Raw genomic sequence first — 22957 nt, 5'->3', positions numbered from 1 at the left:
TTTAGTTTCCCCTATAAGTAGAAATATCCTCTTTGCATCCACCTTGTCGAACCCCCTCATTAATTTATAAGTTTCAATAAGATCACCTCTCATTCTTCTAAACTCCAATGTGTATAGACCCAACCTACTCAACCTATCCTCATCAGTCAACCCTCTCCTCTCCGGAATCAACCTAGTGAACTTTCTCTGAACAGCCTCCCTGAAAGTATATCCTTCCTTAAATACGGAGACCTTAAATACGCAGTACTCCAGGTGTGGCCTTACCAATACCCTGTGCAGTTGTAGCAGGATTCTCTGCTTTTATACTCTATCCCCCTTGCAATAAAGGCCAACATTCCATTTGCCTTCCTGATTACTTACTGTACCTGCATACTAACTTTTTTGTGTTTCATGCACAAGGACCCCCAGGTCTCTCTGTACTGTAGCACTTTGCAACTTTTCTCCATTTAACTTATAATTCTCTTTTCTATTATTTCTGCCAAAGTGGATAACCTCAGATTTTCCCACATTATACTCCATCTGCCAATTTTTTGCCCACTCATTTAGCCTGTCTATATCCTTTGCAGATTTTTTGTGTACTCCTCACAATTTTTTTCCCAACCATCTTTGTCTCATCTGCAAACTTGGCTACATTACACTCGGTCCCTTCATCCAAATCATTAATACAGATTGTAAATAGTTGAGGCCCCAGCACCGATCCCTGTGGCACCCTACTAGTCACTGTTTGCCAACTGGGAAATTACCCATTTATCCCGACTCAATGTTTTCTGTTAGTTAACCAATCCTCTATCCATGCTAATATATTACCCCCAACCCCATGAGCTTTTATCTTGTGCATTAACCTCTTTTGTGTTACCTTATCGTATGCCTTCTGGAAATCCAAATACACCACATCCACTGGTTCCCCCTTATCCACCCTGTTTGTTACATCCTCAAAGAACTCCAGAAAATTTGTCAAACATGATTTCCCTTTCATAAAACCATGCTAACTCTGCTTGATTGAATCATACTTTTCCAAATGTCCCGCTACTGCTTCCTTAATAATGGACTCCAGCATTTTCCCAACGACAGATGTTAGGCTAACTGCTATTTCCTACTTTTTGTCCGCTTTTTGTCTGCCTCCTTTTTTAAATAGGAGCGTTACATTTGCGGTTTTCCAATCTGCTGGGACCGCCCCAGAATCTTGTTAGTTTACAACCAATGCATCTACTATCTTTGCAACCACTTCTATTAGGAGGTAAGCCATCAGGTCCAGGGGAGTTGTCCGCCTTTAATCCCATTATTTTACCTAGTACTACTTCATTAGTGATAGCGATTGTATTAAGTTCCTCCCTATTGGGATGTTTTTAGTGCCTTCTACCGTGAAGACTGATACAAAATATTTATTCAACGTCTCTGCCATTTCCCTGTTCTCCATTATTAATTCCCCAGTCTCATCCTCCAGGGGACCAACGTTTACTTTAGCCACTCTTTTTCTTTTTATGTACCTGTAGAAACTCTTACTATCTGTTTTTATATTTTGTGCTAGTTTACTTTCATAACCTCTCTTCCCTCTCTTAATCATTTTTTCAGTCGTTCTCTGCTGGCTTTTAAAAATTTCCCAATCCTCTGGCCTCCCACTAGTCTTGGCCACATTATATGTGTAGTGTATGAAATAATACAATGAACTCCGTACTGTGAGCCAGTGACTAGATGTAACCTGATCAGTCTTTAATGGCTTCCAGAAGTGAAGATACAAAGGTGAAGTTCAGGTTATATACCGGGCCCAGCATGAGTGTACCTGTGACCCTAGGACCTCCGATGGTAGTGCCCCCTGGTGTGGGCAGACCTTATGTACATACATTATTACAGTATGCCTTTGTTTTCAATTTGCTACCCTCCCTTATTTCCTTAGTTAGCCACGGATGGTTATCCCTTCTCTTACAGTCTTTCCTTCTCATTGGGATATATTTTTGTATGAGTTATGAAATATTTTCTTAAATGTCTGCCACTGCTCATTAACTGTCCCATTCTTTCGTCTATTTTCCCAGTCCACTTTAGCCAACTCTGCCCTCATACCTTTGTCGTCTCCATTATTTAAGCTTAGGATGCTGGTTTGAGAACCAACTTTCTCACCCTCCAACTGAATTTGAAATTCAACCATGTTATGGTTACTCATTCCTAGAGGATCTTTTACTATGAGATCATTTATTAATCCTGCCGGATACACTCTATGAACTCCTCCTCAAGGCTACGCTGGCCAATTTGCTTCGTCCAATCAATATGAAGGTTAAAATCACCCATGATTATTGCCGTTCCTTTATTACAAGCCTCCATTATTTCTGGTCTCATGGTTGGCCTCAAGTTCTTCAAAATATAACAGAACAGACAAATTAGGTTAGCTGCAGAGGAGGAGGCAGGTTGGCATGAGTAGACTCACATAGCGCAGGCAGCAGGCTGATTTGAGGGACCACGATGAATGATAGCACATTGTATCAATCGAAGCATAGCTGATGGAGACATCCCCATGAACCGAAGCATGGCTAGCCTGCGCAGTACTTAAAATTTAGCAACGCCAGACTGTGGAATTTGAAGGACTTACTCTCTCCCTCAAGTGTGGGCCCAGCTTGTGAAGTGGTGGTTGCTTTTCTCCAGGCAGGACCCATCAAAGCAGGGACCCCCTCTTCCACGGGTGTCAGTTGGTGCAGATTTGCCGGGCCTCCTCTTTTGTTGTGTGCCACCTTCCTCTGCAAAGATGAAAATATAATTTTTTAGAGAGGGTGTCTTTCTGCTGGGTGGGACATACAGATGGTCACATTTACAATTGCAATTCCATTGAATAAATGAAAATATTACTTACACTAACTACTTGACCAAGGTCCTGCCACTTCCTTTTGCACTGGCCTCCAGACCTCGTGGTGGTCACCATTGCACAGTAATCTTCTGCAACTTGGTTCCAGCGTTTCTTCACTTCTTTTAGTGACACTTTTATGTGACTTCTGCTGGTTTCCAGCTCGTGCCATCTGGCCTCACTTACAGTAATCAGGGCCTCCACTTCATCCTGTGAGAAAGTCTTGGTCCTTGAGCCGTGTTGGATAGTGCAGCTCCGATTTTAAGTTCTCACACACCACTCAGAATTAAAGTTCTCACACACAACTGGCTCTTTAAAAATGGCTGAATGTAGACTGGGAGGTGTACTGTCCATGCGCGCCCATAGCAGTCACGTGAAAAATGTATTTTTTTTCGCGCATGCCTTCAGGTGACTCTGGTCCACACCACACCTTTATTTGGCGCAGACATTAGGCTCCACACCCTGAAGCTAAAGGACAGGCTGCGCAGCGCCAATTTCAAAAATTAGAACGGGAAAACTTTCAACTTTTTTTAGGAGTAATCGGGCCCAAAAGAAATTGACATTACTGTTGAAATACGCCAAAAAAACAGCATTGGGGAAAATTGAGTCCCATGTATTTAAATAACACCTTTCACAACCTCAGAACATCCCAAAGCACTTTACTGCCAATGAAGTACAGGGTTATAATACAACATTTAACTCCCACAAGTTAAGTTTGTGTTAATGACAGGGCAGCACCACACTGGTTGAGAATCCCATGCCACACTGGTTAAAATTGGTCAATGCTACATAGACTAGGGATTGAAACAGTGAACTTCCTGAACTGATTATCAGCAATATTAAAGCCAGGATACTTAGGAAAGATATAAATGCTGTAATGGGGAGAAGGTAGGGTTTGTGTTCTGGAACGATGGGATCAAATGGACTGAAAGGATTTCTTCAACTAAACTCACCTTCAGGTGACTCTGGTCCACACCAAATGATACAATGTTCTGTTTAATATATTTAACCTTCAATAAATACCTGACTTGTAGCATCTGACTTTCCATAATCATTCCTTTCACATGTAGTATTACACCATGGAAAATGGCAATTTGGCTCAACCGAATAGTTGCCAATAGTTGGAATCACATTTACCCACTCTGTTCCCATATCCCTTTATCCTGTTTTCCTTCATGCACCTATGGAATTGAATCTTGAATGTTTACATAGTTTCAGTAGGGTCGGGCTGTTAGTACAGATCTGGACAGCTCAGGTTCAAACTCAACAAGGCTCAAGTAAGAGTCTTCCGAGAACAGAAGAGGGAAGAGAGAGGTAATGAACACCAAACAGGAATTAGCAGCAAGTTAGGGAGGTGACTGAAGGTATGGTCAAAGAGATAGGTTTTGAGAAGGCTTTGGAAGGTAGAGAGAACTAGTAAGGTGAGTATTATGTCCAATTCTTGGCACCACACTTTAGGTAAGATGTGAAGGCCTTAGAGAAGGTGCAGAAATGATTTACAAGAATGGTTCCAGGGATGAGGGACTTCGGTTAAGTGGATAGACTGAAGAAGCTGGATTTGTGCTCCTTAGAGCAGAGAAGATTGAGAGGAGATTTGATAAAGGTGTTCAAAAGCATGAGGGGTCTGGACAGGGTAGATAGAAACTGTTGCTATTGGCAGCAGGGTCAAGAACCAGAGGACACAGATTTAAGATGATTGGCAAAAGAACCAAGGGGAACGTAATAAAAAACATTTTTACGCAGCGAATGGTTAAGATCTGAAATGCACCTCCTGAAAGGGTGGTGGAGACAGATACAATTTTATCTTTCAAAGGGGAGTTGGATAAGTATCTGAAGGTAAAAAAATTGCAGGGCTATGGAGAAAGGGCAGGGGAGTGGGACTAGTTGCGAACAGGCACGGGCTCAACGGGCCGAATGGCCTTCTTCTGTGCTGATTCTAAGGTGGAGGGGTTTAGAGAGAGCGCAGGCCCGTGAAGCTGCTTCACCACCAATGGAGGAGTTGAGGCACTCCCCTTGGACACAGGAGTCCAGATTCAGAAGAGCTGAGGCGTGGCTGGGATGGGATCTTGGAGGGGTAGGCCATTTGTAAATGAGCACAGAACTTTGAAATTGGCAGGTTTCCAATATGGCTGATGGGGTTATTTCGATCAAGGGCTCATGAATAAGATATTGGGATATTGACAATTTTTTTTCTTTGGCCCAGGTTTGTAACAACAACCAGAACTGTCACTGCGAGCCAGGCTGGGCTCCTCCATTCTGCAACAAAGCAGGACACGGCGGCAGTGTGGATGGTGGGGTTGGAACACCCAACTGTAAGTGGGCAATGAATGCTTTCTGTCACTATGCTGCAGGACGTGAGACCACATTTAGTGCACTACGTTCAGTTCTGGGTGCCGCACCTCAGGAAGGATATATTGGCCTTTGGGGGGCGGCAGTGCAGATTCAACAGGATGATACCGGGGCTGAAAGGCTTAAATCACGAGGACAGTTTGCATAGACAAGGCTTGTATTCCCTTTGATATAGAAGATTAAGGGATGATCTAATCAATCAAGGATTTTAAGATGATTAAAGGATTTGATAGGGTAGATAGAGAGAAACTATTTCCTCTGGTGGGGGAGTCCAGAACAGGGGGGCATAACCTTAAAATTAAATCTCAACCGTTCAGGGGTGATGTCAGGAAGCATTTCTTCACACAAAGGGTAGTGAAAATCTGGAACTCTCTCCCTCGAAAAAGTTGTTGAGGCTGAGGGTCAAATTGAAAATGTCAAAACTGAGATTGATAGATTTTTGTCAGGCAAGGGTATTGGGGGTTATGGAACCGAGAAGGGTGGATGGGGTTAAGATACAGATCAGCCGTGATCCACTTGAATGGTGAACGGGCTCGAGAGTCTACATGGTCACTCCCGTCCTGTGTTCCTATGACGTGGATGATGTCAATTTCTGGATTGAATGCTTTGAATTCAGTTGACCATTTAAAATAAGAACACAAGAAAACCTGGAATCAGGCCCACTTCTTTCACAGTCCAAATATGGAATTTCTTATCATGGATCATACCAAGCCTATTTAAGATGTCAGCTTGGCTCAGTTATTAGCCCTTGGGTCAGAAGATTGTCGGTTTGCTCCCAGAATGGGAGCACATAATTTTACGCTGAGATCACATTACAGGACCGACGGAGTGCTGCTTGGTGAGGTTGCCATTCTTTGAATGAGTTGTGAAAATAAGGCCCTCTCTGCTAGTTCCATGGGTTCAGGTTAAAGATCCCATGAGACTAATCGAAGAAGAACAGGGATTTTTCCTGGTGTCTTGGCGAATATTTCTTCCTCAACCAAGACAACCAAAACAAACACAGATTAACTGATCATTTGTCTTATGTCTTGCTGTTTGTGGGACATTGATAGCGCATAATGGAACTGTCAATGTTTACTTTGAAAGCAATTCATTGTTTGAGATGTGTTAACGTAATTGGTTATTTATCTCAATAATACTCCTGTGGAGTGCGTTGGGATGTTTCACTATGTTAAAGATGCTATATAAATATAAGTTGTTGTTGTTATACAAATCTGCTTATTATTTATTATAATCAACTGAGGGGAAACTCTTCAAATTCTCCCCAGCCCTCAACGATATTCAGGAAAAACACAAAATCCATCTACGTTTACACCTCCAAAGTGCATGTGTGACCAGTTGCTATCCGTGGTTCCATGGTGTTTCAGTCATCTCAGTCTATACTCATCCAATAGTCCCATTCTCACCCAGTTTTTTTTAATATCCAGCTCCTTATATGAGGGAGCTAGACCGTTGCTTGATGGGAGCAGAGATTGCATCATATATAGAATAACAGATAACACCTGGTCCATGTGATCTCTTGAACTGGTTTCACCAGAGAGGGTCAGAGAGGAATCTTCCAGAATATTTTTTTCTCTTTTTGGCCCTGGGATTTTCTCTGGTTTTATGCCTCTCCCATGAGATTACATGGCTGTGGCGTAGGTGGGTGGGGTGGTAGATGTGTGGGAGAAGTGAGGGGGAAGACGTTTAGTCATGATGCTTCTGTCATCATGTTGTGAGGCCGGCTCGATGGTCCAGCTGGTCTTTTCCTATCCTTCAATTTCGTCTGTTGGTATGAGTTAATCAGACTGCTTTGCTTGGTGTCTATTCCTCATCTGTATCAAGTTTGTGAGATACGTTTGTTGCACTTCCGATGCCACGTAGCCAGTTATCTGTGCCGCATGTTAAAGGAGGGAGAAAGAGCAATTTACATACAACTGACCTCAATATCTGCCTGGATCTCAGCTGAGTTTGCGCAATTACAGGTAGTGCAGCGTGAATGGGCTGACATCGCAAACGTACAGCACAAGTTGTGAGCAGCACAACAAAGCTCAATTGGCAGAAGCATGACATGAGCTGCTCACGGCATCTTGTGATGTCGGCCCAGAAATCCCAGTCGGCTGCTTCCCACGGGCGATCGGGTAAAAAACTTTAAAAAGATGCGCACTTGCCTGAAGCTGCTGCGCCCAGGTGAGTTCCCGGTCCTGAGGCCTCCACTGACTGCGCATCGCAGCGCGTGCCTGTTGAGACGTGCGCAGGGTTGAAGCTGCAGTCACATGGCTCTGGGCAGCCAATCAAGGTCAAGTATGTTCTCATTCATAATAATGGGAGCTCCGTAGGTTGTGAATGAAAAGCGGCCCCAAAACACCCAAAACACTAATAAAAAATAGAAAAAAGACACAACATATTTTTATTAATTTAGATTAAAGTTATTTATGTATTATTAAAAAATTTCCAATTTTTAAAAAAGTTTTTTTAATTATGGTTTGAAATAAACTTACAGTAGTGGGGAGGGTTGTTAAGAATAAAATGTGTTTTTATAATTTTATTTTACAATGTTTCTGTGGGTTTTAAAACTCTTACACCTGTAAAACTAGGCTATGTGCCTGCTTTTATCAGGCACAAGAGTTTTGAGGACATTTGCTGGGCAAGATATGGGTAAATACCACAATCTTGCCCTTGCAAATGTTCTCGCTCCCGAGATACAGAAGACCTGTCAAACTCCAGCTTGACAGATCGGAAAAGACTGTTTTCAGCGCATGTGCATTGTGCGCTGAAAACCGGCTTTTGCGATGCCTTCCCGGGTCTGTACACACTCCATACACATTCCGTACAGACCTGGGAGGCCGGGATTTCGGCCCCATCAATGTAAGACCACTGCCATCTAGAGGTGAACTAGAATTTTTTTACTCATTCCTTCATTCCAAAGGTCCTGCACAGACAGATCGTTCTGATTGAACAACTGCAAGTGTCCCCTACCCCATCTCAAAAGGAATGTATGGCTAGTAAATTGAGACAGTCATACTTTCAGGAATTATACACGCCATTCCCCTTGTGGTGTCCAGTGGTTGGAACAAATCTACCAGTGAACCAGTGGGCATGGCACACTCCATGGTCCATGATTCCATGGTCACCCAGATGCGTCGGAGACCTCTCAGTATGGACAAGCTGTCCGATGAGCCTTGGACTTGTTTCAGGCTTGTTTTACCAAGCCCAACATTGCAGTGAAGGAAGGAGTCTTTCGCTTACGTGAAATGCCCCAAATACGACTAAAGATCATCAAAAGTTCCATCACAGACGTAATAATGCTCATAAAGTGTCACATTGGTGCAGTATGAGTGAGGCAAATGATGCGTTATAATCAGGGCAACACTGGGGGACTGAAGAGCTCCATGTCCATTTTTTTAAATTACATTCGATTCAGGCATTCTCCCCACTTTTCAGACATATCGTTGGGTATCAGCTAGGCTCAATTGGTAGCACTCTCACCTCTCAGTTAAACAGTTACGGGTTTTTAAATCCCACTCCAGAGACTTGAATGCATAATTTAGTCTGACACAGCAGGGAGTGGAATCAGTCCCGATATCTCACTTGAAATTGATGAGCGGCTCCCCCTGGTGGGTGAACGTACTACTCTATGTGGTTCTGGCCTGTACAGAGCAGAATGTGCCAGGTTCGATTCCCAGTCTCTGCTGAGTTAGCTGGGCAAACATTGCAAAATAATTGATTTTAATTTTAAATCTATGAAGGAAAAGTAACACCCTAGCTCATCAGTGGATGGCTACCAAGAGACAGGTGACCAACTGCCTGAGTTAGGAAGCTAGAAGCACAGTAATCATTACCGTCCAAATGACATCTGAAATTACCGATTGCCATGCGCCACCACCTGGCTGTAACCAGACAGCAAAGCTTAATTTGATGTGCTCAGAAATGGCTATGTTTTTCATTAAAGATACTCACTATCAGCATCCAGTACTGCCAGCCAGATACAGCATAGACAGGTGGGGAGTTAGAAAGAACTTGCATTTATATCACACCTTTCACAACCTCAGGACGTCCCGAAGTGCTTTACAGCCAATGAAGTACTTATGAAGTGTAGGCACTGTTGTAATGTAGGGAAATGTGGCAGTCAATTTATGCACAGCAGGGTCCTACAAACAGCAATGTGATAACTTAGTAGTGTTGGTCAAGAGATAAATATTGGCCAAGACACTGGGGAGATCTCTCCTCCTCTCCTTCCTCTTTACATCTACCTGAGAGGACAGATAGGATCTTGGTTTAAAGTCTCAGCTGGAAGATGCACCTCCGACAGTGCAACGCTCCCTAAGTACTGCACTGGAGTGCCAGCCTGGATTACGTGCTCAAGTCTGTGGAGTGGGACTTGGAGCCACGACCTTCTGAGTCTAGACTTGAACCAGCTCCAAGAGGTGGCCAGGCAGTTTGAACCATGGTGAGACATCCAGTTCTCCTGCTTACCCCTGTTCAGTTTTATGTTCTTTCGCAAGGGATAAAGGATAAGGGGTAAGCCATTTAGGACCGAGATGAGGAGAAATTTCTTCACTCAGAGAATGGTGAACCTGTGGAATTCTCTACCACAGAAAGTTGTTGAGGTCAGTTCGTTAGATATATTCAAAAGGGAGTTGGATGTGGCCCTTACTGCTAAAGGGATCAAGGGGTATGGAGAGAAAGCAGGAATGGAGTACTGAAGTTGCATGATCAGCCATGATTATATTGAATGGTGATGCAGGCTCGAAGGGCCGAATGGCCTAATCCTGCACCTATTTTCTATGTTTCTATGTTTCTATTCCACATGACATTCATATTTGAGAAATAATATTGAGTAAATTGGCAATGAATTTTGTATAAAACAATTTTTTTGTTGCAGATAACAGCCTAATTGTGGCAGGAATCGTGGTGCCAATCATACTGTTGTTGTGTGGCATTGGAGTAACTCTGTATTACTGCTACCACCGCAGGCACAATGTGTGTCCAAAGGACATCAGGAACCCAGGGCCCAATGACAAACAGTTTTGGTAACTTGAATTTCATATTTAGTTTATCTTGCATTTTCAGAGGGAATCTATGTCTCCCCCTATAAGTCCCCATGTGATGGACACCGTTCCCTGAATGGGGCTGATCTATTCTTAAGGTGCTGCTAATCTCACTCATGAGCTGATTCAGCCAGTGCTCCGTTTTGACCAGAATCAGGCAGGCCCAGGTTGGACTAGCCACAACTTATGTTAAATAAAATAGGTACTTCTCCAGGGTTCCAGGCTGTGACTCCCCATCAATAGTTTGTTCTAGGGCCGGAGAACCAAAATGGCATCTGTCCTGCTGCAGGTAATTTGACAAATATTTTTATAATGAGATTATTTGATATAGATACCGAGGGAGCACTTGGCCATTGTTTCTCCATTAACTAAGTATATTTGGATGTTTTTTGTTGTTGATTAGAACAGTTTGGCGCAGTTGAATTGCTGAAGACCTCAAACTGTATAATAAATCCTTGGGTGGCCAAGTCTGAACTCCGACACATGCATCCTGAGAAGTCAGACCATACTGAGGTGCCAAGTGGGGAGTCCAGGTACTTTCTCACACGGGCGGGGAAAACTCGATGAAGGAATCATTATTAGACCATTCTTTCACATCCTAGTGGCCAGTATGGGGGCAGCATAAGCAGAACGAAGTCTGGGTCACCTGACTTCATGACCCGAGTAGATATGAAAAGGGGTGGACCAAGCAAACCGAAAGATAATAGAGTACATCACCCTCATAGAAAAAGGAAATCTTTCATTCCAAACCACCCGGAGGTTTCATTTGTATTTATTTTCTTCAGATTGTTGTGTACATTGAAACAAGAAGGATTAGAGGAAGGAAGCAGAATATGGTGACATGATGGTGCTGAGGGTTGAAGCACTGATGTTTTTAGGCCTTGTTGAACCTATTCAGGAATATGCGTGTGTCTGTCTGTGTGATTGTGCGTGTGTGCATGTTTGTTTGTAAGTATGTCTGTGTGTGTGTATGTCAGTCTGAATGCAAGTCTTTCATTCTTTTTTAACGTTTGTGTGATGTTTGTGTCTGTATGTGTATGTGCATCTGTATGAGTTTTTGTGTGTATGTTTTTTTGTTAATAATTTGGACCAGAAAACTAACAATGGCCACTCAAACTCCACCTTCCAAATCAGGAACAAAGATACAAAGGTAAGGTTTGGTGAAAAATGTAATATTTAAATAAGGGGATTGATGTTGGTCAGACCTGCTCCACTAAGCTCCTGATCCGAGCTGTGCTGAGTAAAGGTTACGGCATCTCCCAGCAGTGAGGGCGAGATCAGGGGACAAGATCGTTGCAACAGAAGCATTTAACCAGATGTTCCAACTGCCAAAGCCAAGCTTTGTCATTGCTCCATCAGTTTTCAAAATCCTCTACCTTCTGGCTGCATCTTATTGTACATCAGCCTAATGCAGAAGTTGATCTCAGATTATATGGAAATATCGCACTGGTATACTGACAGATCTTGGCCTGAAGGGTGAGGTTAAAGTGCATTGTTAGTTCATCGCTTTGTATCTGTGGTGTGTTCTGCCTGCACTTGATGCTGTCAATGGGTCTATGGCTGAAAGTTGACCCCCAGCTTGGTAACAGCACACACATATACACAAATGCATGAATGTGTGCTGACAAGCACACGCATCATACACACACACACACGCGTGCACACATGTGTGCACAAACATGCACACACATACACACAGACACAAAAACCTCACACAAACATTAACACTCACAGACTGACAGGCACTTGCACAAATCTAAACACTCATACAGAGTCACACACACACACTCACAAACAGAAATACACACAAACAAAAAAACATACACACAAAAACTCAGACAGATGCACATACACATACAGACACAAACATCACACAAACGTTAAAAAAGAATGAAAGACTTGCATTCAGACTGACATACACACACACAGACATACTTACAAACAAACATGCACACACGCACAATCACACAGACAGACACACGCATATTCCTGAATAGGTTCAACAAGGCCTAAAAAAATTCTGTTTATTTTTACTGCAATGGAATCATGGCGTGCTGAAGATTTATGAATGATATGTTAAGCAGAGTGTGAGATGTGCCATTTTTTTTCCCAGTGCTAATAATTTGGACCAGAAAACTAACAATGGCCACTCAAACCCTACCTTCCAAATCAGGAACAAAGATACAAAGGTAAGGTTTGGTGAAAAATTTAATATTTAAATAAAAGCAGAATATTTCGAGGAAAAGGTAACTTCACACTGGGTAAAGGCACCTAATAGTGAAGTACTGTGCTGCACTGTTCAGGCCAGAAGGTCCCCTGTTCAATCCCCAGTCTGGAGTGAGTCAGCTGAAACAATAGTTGGATATGCTATGCTTGATGTCAGAATTCCTCAGCCAGGGAGGCAGTCGTGAATAAAAATCAGCCAGGGTTTTTGTTCACGTTTGATCGCTGTCGAATGAGAATTGGTATAGGAAGTGGATCAGGCTGAACTGTGATATCTTGAATAGAGTCACAGAATGTTGTTTGCTCCATCTAGTCTAACTAGTCACTTCCTGTGCCCCTTTCCAAATAACTATCCAACCCACTTTTAAAATAAGTTATGGACTCTGCTTCAACAATAATTCCTCATTCTCACCACCCTGTGCAAAGAATCTTTTTCTAAAATTCCCTTTAATTCTTTTTCAGATTATCTTAAATTGTACCCTCTCGTTACCACCTCAGCAACCAATGAAAACAATCTATTGCTACTTATCTTATCATAACCCTTCATAGTTTGAAAACCTCAAACAAGTCAGCCATCTCAGATCCAGTGTTTAAATAAAATACAATTTCATCGTAACTCTCGTCCCTGCTAACATCCTAATGAATCTATGTCTCCTTTATAATCCTTCCTATAATGGAGTACTCAAAACTGAGCACTAAAATCCAAATGTGGATCAACTAAGACCCTGTAGAAACTCAGCATTGCCTTCTTTTGTACTCTACACTTCTAATTACAAAACTATAGAGTCAATTTTTTATGGCCTTACCTACTTGTGCTGCAAGCTTTAATGACCTATGTATCTCCTACTCCTCTACTCCATTTAAAATCATGTCCTTAAAGATGTTATCCTTTTCCTTATTCATACTTCCATAATGTTAAACTGCAGCTGCCACCTATCTTCCCATCCTGCCAACCCATTTATGTCCTCCTGTAGGTTTTCAACGTCCTTGTCACAATTTGGTGTCATCAGCAAATTTTGATATTGTTTCCTAATTCCCAAATCCATATCATTCATCTTAATAAAAGCAGCACCAACATAAACTCTCCACATTTTCCATCCGATAAACTTCCCATTATCCTACCTTTTGCTTTCTGCCCTTTAAGCATCTGTCTATAGATGTGGCCACATTCCTCATAATACCGTGTCTCTTTGCCATAAATCTCTTAACAAAGGCTCTTTTGAAAATCCACAGCCGCCACATTTCCTTTATCCACCCTCTCCATTACTTCTGTAAAGAGTTCTCTAAGTTTGATCAAGCAATTCCTGCCTTTTGACAATCCATGCTAACTGGTCCTGTTTCTGCCATAATTCCATCCCATATTATAGATTCTAATAATTTGCCAACAACTGAAGTAAGATGCACCGGTCTATAATTTCCTGGCTTATCTCTATTTCTGCAATTTTGAACATGGCAGTCAGGTTTATTACTCTCTAGTCCACTGCTTCAATGTTCCTTTCCATAGTAAGTTAGAAAACTACAGTCAGAGCTTCCCTCCAGATCTTTGAACATTAACCAGCGGGTCCCTGTCCCTTATGTTCAAGTCACTTCTTTAGACCGATCTCTCTTTGAGTAATAATCTTCACTAACCGTTCTATATTCATCTCTGGTGATTTTACAGTCCCAATATCTGCCTTGTTCATGAACACACAGAGATTTAGTATTGCAGTCATTCCCTCCCTCTGCACTACAAGCTTGTCTCCATCATCTCTTAGCAGTTCTACTCCTAGGACTCACTGGTCTTCACTCACATAATGAGAATAGTCACTTAGGTAAAGTACTGGAGGGCAGTTGGTTCCTAAGGATCATCATCATCATCATCATAGGCAGTCCCTCGGAATCGAGGAAGACTTGCTTCCACTCTTAAAATGAGTCCTTAGGTGGCTGAACTGTCCAATACATGAGCCACAGTCCCTGTCACAGGTGGGACAGATAGTAGTTGAGGGTAAGGGAGGGTGGGACTGGTTTGCCACATGCTCTTTTCGCTGCCTGTACTTGATTTCTGCATGCACTCGGCGATGAGACTCGAGGTGCTCAGTGCTCTCCCGGATGCACTTCCTCCACTTAGGGCAATCTTTGGCCAGGGACTCCCAGGTGTCAGTGAGGATATTGGACTTTTTCAGGGAGGCTTTGAGGGTGCCCTTGTAACATTTCCTCTGCCCACCTTTGGCTTGTTTGCCGTGAAGGAGGTCCGAGTAGAGCACTACACATGTCTGGCATGTGAACGATGTGGCCTGCTCAGCGGAGCTGATCAAGTGTGGTCAGTGATTCAATGCTGGGGATGTTGGCCTGGTCGAGGACGCTAATTGATCTCAACATCAGTCAGCACCTTCAGTGCTCTGTAGCTGGTTGCCAGAACGGGACAGCATAGAAATGGGTGTTTGTGTAGTGGAGAAGAGAAACGCAAAGATAAATATCTTACCAATAACATTTAATCCATTTTTTCCAGACTGGACCACAGCAGAGTCCTGCATTGCCTCCAAAACCGCGATTACCTCACTCTTTCCGTTCTCAGCATCCTGTCTTAATACTACCAACTCTTCAGTCTACCTCTCCAGCCAGTGATAATCACCATGACAGCAGAGTGCCCAGGCCTGGAACAATAGGGGTGCGGTCTCCAACAACTTTAAAAGATTCCAATGTTAAACCTTTAAAACAAATGCCTCCTAACAGACCCCTGCCAGCGGATCCACCCCCTCGGACTCCAAAGGTGCATACTTAATGCTTGCCTAATATATGAAGGAGAAAAAGGAAGGCTTTTGGTGTCTGCTTACATCTTAGAGAAGGTTGAGGGTAACCCTCTGGAGAAAAGCTGGACTGCATGGTTCAAAACCAGATGAATATCAAACCTAAGCAGGGCCTGTGCGAAAGCGGCTTTGGCTAACAGAACAGGGGCGTGCCTAACCTTCCCTGTGATGGAATGTGACAAGTGCGAGCTCAGCACATTGGTGCCATTCCTCTCAAGGTGAAAATTAGGGATGCAGGTCCTAAATATCAGGGACACTTTATTTTACCATAAACCGCAGCACCACTCAATCGGTATTTTCATTTTTTGTGTGTGCTTTTAATGAGCTTAATGTATTTTTATTTCTTTCTGCAAATATAAATGAAGGGAGTTTTAAACTGGAATGTGCTTAATTTGTTTGTTATTTTCTCTCTCGCACTCTCAGTCAGAGAGTAGCACTTTGAGATTAAAGGAAAACACTTGCAAATGCTGGACATCTGAGAGCAAACGAGAAAATGCTGCAAATACACGTGTGTCTGAAAGAGCAGAGATAGATTGATATTTTGCTAAAGAACAGACTAAATCTCATGCTGTAAAAGGGAAGTACCCATCCCGATGAAGAATCTCTCCCCAAATCATTAACCCCTAGTTTCCCTATACTGAACCTGCTGTGTATTTCCAGCAGTTTCTGGATTAACACCATGTTATATTTGATAGTAGAAAAGCCTTAAAAAAATTTACCAAATGTAATAATGTCAATTCCTCTAATTGGCAGATAGGAGGAAACAAATTAAGCACATGCCAAATTTCCTTTCTCTCCCAAATGAAGCTTTTAGAACCAGTAGTTGTAGGTTGGGAGGATATTTTACATTTCAGGAATGCTGCTCATGATATGGCGACAGGATTGAGATTCACCCACTAATTCGAGACATCCCAATTAAATCATGGTAGTTGTAAGGGGTGGTTGGTGCCCTAATTCATTGTACCATCAATGAGCTGCCGATAATTCTCCCCATATAGTGGCAGAGAAGCTTCAATCCAAACCCCATTTCCACCTAAACTACCTGCGTGCAGTACGATGGTTTGATTAAAAGGAGCTTGAGCTAACGCTGCTGATGAATCAAGTTTCTTTATTTGTATTTTATTGATACACGGAAATCATTCCCAAAATGGCTCTCTCTCCTAAGCAGACGCAGTTTGTAACTAATAAACATTGAATGTATTATCAGATACAAAATGATAAAAAAAGTATTTTTGTGGTTAAAGGTTTTACAAAGGATGGCAGTGTCCAACAGTCGTCCTGAGCTCCAGATGAGTAGTAGACCCTTATTGCCACCCATAAAAGAAAAACCACAGGAGAACAGAGTTCATTCTAAGACCAACCCATACAAGTAAGTACGGCTAAACCTTATCCTGTACTTATAGAGGAAGTCAGAATAAAAAAGGACTTCAATTAATACCGTGTCTTATCATGCATTGATATAGCATTTGTCATAAATAAATATGGCATCTTTTCTTGAATTAATTTTGCATCTTATCATGAATTAATCATGAATAATTGGTAGATTCATCTTATGAATTTATATAGACTCTTATTATGAATTAAGTTACAATTTTATCATGAATTAAGACAAGATCTTCTCGTGAATTAAGATAGCATCTTATCATGATTCAATATAGATTGTTATCATGAATTACTATGGTATATTATCATACCATTAAAACACTTTGCATGCTGAATTACTTTTGGAAGGTAGTTACAGAGACAGCTATTCTGCAGCAGCAAGCCTCCACAAGCAACACTAGGATGAATGAACAATTGGTCTGTTATTTTGGTGTTGGTCCTCAACAGCATCTTGGGAAGAGTTACCAAGTTCGCGTCTCAATCTAGTAAAAACTTGGGGAGGTAATTATGCCCTGGCAAAGATTACCTGCTATTTTTCTAGACATCTCCTGTGCGGATCTGTCTCTGTGTGGCATTGAGGGAGAGAAATGAGGAGAGAAAGACAAAGAAAGATGGAGAAGAGGAGGAGGAGAGAAAGATAAATTAAAGGAGTGGAGAGAGAAATAAATGCAGGAAACAAAAAGAGAAATATGGGTGAGAGAGATACTAGGAGAGAGGGGGAGAAAGAACGATGGAGGGGGAGTGATAGTCTGAGGAGGATACTACAAATAGGATCAATCTATCACTTTTGTTACATGTCCAACAATAAGGTCCAATAAACTATCATTTCCATATCTATCCAACCCGTTTGGGCACTGTATCTCAGGAAGGATATATTGGCTTTGGAATAGAGTGCAATGCAGGCTCACTAGAATGAGACCAGGGCTAAAAGGGTTAAATTATGAGACCAGGTTGAATAAATTTGGCTTGTCTTCCATTGAGTTTAGAATCTTGAGGGGTGACCATATTGAGGCATTTAAAATGTCAAAAGGATTAGATACAGAGGGCCAGAATTTGGCCAGGATAACGCATGTTTTAACACAATTTTTTTCGCGTTAAAAGTGTTTTTTGTCATTAAAAAATGTTAACAACATTTTGCTAATTTGGCCAGTGGTATAACTCCATCATTAAAAAATAATGACCGCCTTTTTTCTAAAACCATTTTTGTGATGTCACGTGAAAAACGGGGGAAAAAATATATATAATTTCCGCGCATGCGCAGAACGGGCGTTTTTTTTAGTGCAGAAAAGTTCCTTCTTGTCGTTAAAAACGCCGCTTTTTTTAACGGTTTGTCAAATTTAGGCAAATTTTAGGCGTTTATTTTTTGGCGTTACTTTGGCGGGAAAAAAAGTCATTAATCGCGAGTAACATCAAAAAACGGTGATATCGTTATTTGGGGAAATTCTAGCCCAGAGAAACTATTTCCTCTGGTGAGAAAACAAGGAGCCACAATCTTAAAATTAGAGCCAGGCCGTTTAGGAGTGAAATCAGGAAGCACTTTTTCACACAAAGGGTGGTGAAAATCTGGAATTCTCTCCCCTAAAAGGCTGTGGACACTGGAACAATTGGAGCTTTCAAGACTGAGAGTGATAGATTTGTGTTGGGCAAGTGTATCAAGGGATATGGAACAAAGGCGGGTAAATGGAGTTGAGGTACAGATCAGCCATGATCTAATTACTTAATGGACAGAATGGCCTCCTCCTGTTCCTATATTCTTGCCAGTAATGCTTTGCAGTTCTACAAGTTCCCGTACTCCAGCAGTCTCAATCCACAGCACCTTTGGTAAATCCCCTTCAGTATTCAGATCACTTTCTGAAGCCTCTGCATTTTTCTATCACTCTCTGTCAAACATCTGCAAAGAAATATTAGCCAGAGAATGCTTTAACTACAACTGTAAAAATGATCTCTTTAGTCTGGTTGGACCTTGGGAGGCAGGAGGATCGGGGAGGAGGGATCTCAGTTGCAGCAACACAACACTGCTCCACCTTAGAGGGGCAAATCAGGTGGGACAGGATGGGTGTTGCTGACAGGCCCTTGCAGGAAACAGCGGCCCACCTGGCTATGCAACTGACCCCATCCCCAGGATCTATGACTGGGACTAGGGCTCAGATGGGGAGGTGGGGAGAGGGTTCACGCCACTGCACTTACCGGGTGGAGCAGGGACCCGTGAAATTTAAGGGTCAGTATTTCCAATTGCAAGTGGACTTTCTACAACCAATTGAAACAGTCCACTCTAGATCAATCAACTGTCTTCTTTTTTTTTTGGTATGTTTTGCAGAAGGGACCATCCATAGCCTGTGCTACAGAACAGAGAAGATCAATTTTGGAGACGAGCCCTTGTGGGGACTCTCCTGGAACTCCTCAAGAACCACTTGCACTATCCTGATCTCTGTTGTCTTCGGATCTCTCGGTAAATGCCAGCGGAACAATGAATGTGACATCCAGTTCAACATCCCTGTAAATATAGAGGAGCCATTTTTACAACGTGCATGGTCAAACGCTCGTCAAAGCAACTCATCTTACGTAATTCTCTTGAATTCATCAGCTGTGAACATTTTGCTCAGAAGCTTTTGAAAGGTCACTTTTTTTTTCATTCAGTCTTTCTCTTCCTTTGCCAAAAGTATTGATCCCTCCAGAGACGTGGTTCAGTTGGTGCCATCTATCTTCTGGTACCTTACCCCGGGAGGCCATTCTTCAGGCATGAGGCCAGCACAGTGACAGTTGGTAGGCTATTTGATATCGGGGGACCATCGCACCCCAGCTTGATCGTTCGACATCCGATTCTCATTCCACCCTGCACCCATTTCCAAAGGGCTCAGTGGATAGCGACCAGGAGCAGGAAACCCTGGATGAATCTCCTACCCCACCCCACAACCAAAGGGTACTGAGGCCAATTATAGCTTTAATTCTCAGTTTCACTGTGACATTTGACCACACTTCAATCATTTTGTGAATCAAAGCAATGTTGTACATTGAGAATGAACATTTTATTTGCCGGTGATGTGAAGTAGAATTCTAAATGAACGTTTGCTACAACAGCGTTCTGGAGGACTGCAAATATTACACCCCTTTTCAAGAAAGGGGAGAGGGATATACCAAACATTTATAGGCTAGTCAGCCTAGCATCGGTGGTGGGGAAACTTTCAGAGACAATAATCTGGGCAAAATTAATCGGTACTAAAGTATAGGCTAATAAATGAAAGTCAGCACAGATTTCTGAAAGGAAAATCATGTTTGAATAACTTGATTGAGTTCTATGATGAAGTAATAGAGAGAGTTGATGAAGATAGTGTGGTTGATGTTGTGTATAAGGGACATTTCAAAAGGTATTTGATAAAGTACCACCTAATCGACTTGTTAGAAAAATTAAAGCCCATGGGATTAAAGGGACAGTGGCAGAGTGCACCCAAAATTGGCTAAGGGACAGAAAGCAGAGTGTACTGATGAATGGTTGTTTTTCAGACTGGAGGGAGGTATACTGTGGTATTTCCCAGAGGTCAGTATTTGGACCACAGCTCTTTTTGATATATATTTAATGAATCATTTCAAAGTTTACAAATTATAAGAAACGCTGAAATGTAGCAATAATGTGGAGGTTGGGAACAGATGTCAGGAGGACATAGACAGACTTATGACTTGGCAGGAAAAATGAGGAGAGGCAATATGAACTAAATTATGCAATTTTAAAGGGGGTGTAGAACCAGAGAGTCTTGGGGGTGTATGTATGTACACAAACCTTTGAAGGTGGCAGAACAAGTTGAAAAGGCTGTTAAAAAAGCATATGGGATCCTTGCCTTTATTAATAGAGGTATAATTTACTAAACCTTTATAAAACGCTGTTTAGGCTTCAGCTGGAGTATTGTGTTCAATTCTGGGCAGCACCATTTAGGAAGAATGTCAAGGCCTTAGAGAAGGTACAGAATAGAGTTACTAGAATGGTACCTGGAGAAACAAGAGAAGCTGAGGTTGTTCCCCTTAGAGCAGGGAAAGTTAAGAGGAGATTGTATCGAGGTGTTCAAAATCATGAATGGTTTTGATAGAGTAAATAAGGAGAAATTGTTTCCAGTGGCAGAAGGGTCGGTAAGCAGAGGACACAGATTTAAAGTGATTGCCAGAAGAACCAGAGGTGACATGAGGGAACATTGTTTTGCGCAGAGAGTTGTTATGATCTGGAATGCATTCCCTGAAAGGTTGGTGGAAGCAGATTCAACAGTAACATTCAAAAGTGAATTGGATAAATACTTGAAGGGAAAACATTTACAAGGTTATGGAAAAAGAGCAGGGGAATGGTATTAATTGTACAGCTCTAACAAAGAGCCGGCATAGGCACGATGGGCCAAATAGCCCCCATCTGTGCTGTATGATACCAGTTGTCACATAACCCAATTTAAGATATGATCAACATTTGAGGACATTTGACGGAACAATAAGACTAGGAACAATCTGTCCTTTTTAGTTGATTCTTCCCTTGCAGTTTCCCTCCTGTTCACCGGTAGCTGCTAACTACTGACAACTGAGCCATGGTTCTGTGGGTAGCACTCTGAGTCAGAAGGTCGCGGATTAAAGTAGCTCTCTAGAGACAGAACCCAGGCTGACACTTCAGTGCCATACTTAGAGGGCACTGCACTGTCAGAGCTGCTGTCTTTCAAAAGAGACATTAATAAAAACATAAGAACATAGAATTAGGAGCAGGAGTAGGGCATATGGCCCTTCGAGCCTGCTCCGCTATTCAATAAGATCATGGCTGATCTTCGACCTCAATTTCACATTCCCGCCCGATCCTCATATTCCATAAACTGAGGCTCCATCTGCCCTCTAAGGTGGGCGTAATCCATCCCATGGCACTATTTGGAGCAGGGCAGTTCTCTTGGCCATCATTTAAAATCACCCTCATATACTCATTTCAAATTATCATCCTTATGTTCAAATCCCTCCATGGCCTTGCCCCTTTCTTATCCAGCCCGACAAGCCTCCGAGATCTCTGTGCTCCTCCAATTCTGTCCTCTTGTGCATCCCTAATTTTCATTGTTCCATCATTAGCGGCCATGCGTTCAGCTGCATAGGCTGTAAACTCTGGAACTCTTTCCCTAAACTGCTCTGCCTCTCTACCTCTTTCTCCTCCTTTATGCTCCTTAAAACCTACATCTTTGACCAAGCTTTAAGTCACCTGGGCTAATATCTCCTTATATGGCTCAGTGTCAAATTTTGTTTGTGAAGCGCCTTTGGAACATTTTCACTATGTTAATGGGCGCAATATAAATACAAGTTGTTGCTGTTGTTGAAGACCAGTGGAGTGACTTGATTCTTTCCCAGTGCACTGACACGATCAGGTACATCACCGAGCAAGTTCCTAGATGAGCTGGTGTAACATTAAGCCGTACAAGAACATAAACATTCCTGTTTGATATACTGGTGAGCTGATCTCAGTTGATGGGAGGTGGGGTAATTGGCCTCAGCAGCCCTTGGGGTGAGGGAGGGTGGGGGTGGATAGCAGCCGGGGCTCCTGGTCCCATCACTATCCAGTGAATCCTGCTGGAAAAGCGTGCTGGTGTGGACGCTAGCTACAGAGCTGACCCAACTTGGCTCCGATGGCCTTCCACAACTCTACTCGTCGCCATTGCTTATTGCACTCACTCATGAGGCTGTGCCCCAGCCATGAAAGGAGGGAGAAAAAAACAACAGGAAGACTGAACACTGAGCCTCTCAAGATCTCAGGAGGCCCTTTGATCATTTGTTTGCCTAACTCCGCTACCTCATCGGAAAGGAGCCCTGGAGGAGGGTATTCATTTTTTAATTCATTTATTTAACCCCTCTACCTATTCCACGTATTTGGATTTTTTAATTCAAGAAAGAAAATGTATGTTTATGTGAAAGGGGGCCTAGATTTCAGGGAAATAAATTAAACCGTGTTTTAACAGTTTTTGATGGTGTGCAGCGGTTACATGTTGGGATAACATAATCGTGGGGATCTAATTTTTTTTGAATCCATATGTGTTACTTCTGAATTTGTGTAACTGGGTAAAACAAAAACAAAAAAATACTTGAACACCATGACTTGTGCCTTTACATTATTTATTAAGTTAATAAAATTAATGCTGCACCAGTAGTCGTGTGTTGCCTGCACTATGTCCTCTTTTGGTTGGGTCTTATTGCCAGCATCTCAGGTGCAGCTCACTCTTTATCCCAACTTTTTCTCTTCCTGACTTACGGGGTTGAATAGGGTTCTTCAAGCATCGGTGATGCCTCCAGTTCCTCACTTGGGAGGCTATTTTTCCCTCTCTGATCGCGACGGCGAGGCCTGGAACTTCCTCGGTATA

At 42.4% G+C, this 22957-nt stretch overlaps 1 protein-coding gene across 1 annotated transcript in view; it reads left to right on the top strand.

The window, feature by feature from the left end:
• adam19b (ADAM metallopeptidase domain 19b) overlaps positions 1-22079 on the top strand; it is a 202605-nt gene extending 180526 nt beyond the window's left edge. Inside the window, exons 18-23 of the mRNA XM_070878580.1 lie at positions 5034-5142; positions 10044-10191; positions 12323-12398; positions 14921-15181; positions 16463-16587; positions 18919-22079. Of these exons, the coding sequence (XP_070734681.1) occupies positions 5034-5142; positions 10044-10191; positions 12323-12398; positions 14921-15181; positions 16463-16587; positions 18919-18934 (735 nt within the window). The 3' untranslated portion in view covers positions 18935-22079. The remainder of the gene's footprint in view (positions 1-5033; positions 5143-10043; positions 10192-12322; positions 12399-14920; positions 15182-16462; positions 16588-18918) is intronic.
• The last annotated feature ends 878 nt before the right edge of the window (positions 22080-22957 follow it).

This window comes from Pristiophorus japonicus, chromosome 4 (genome assembly GCF_044704955.1).
Source record: "Pristiophorus japonicus isolate sPriJap1 chromosome 4, sPriJap1.hap1, whole genome shotgun sequence".
In the NCBI taxonomy this organism is placed as follows: Eukaryota; Metazoa; Chordata; class Chondrichthyes; family Pristiophoridae; genus Pristiophorus; species Pristiophorus japonicus.
Note: the sequence above shows the minus strand (reverse complement) of the source record. Positions and strands in the feature narration are given on the sequence as shown.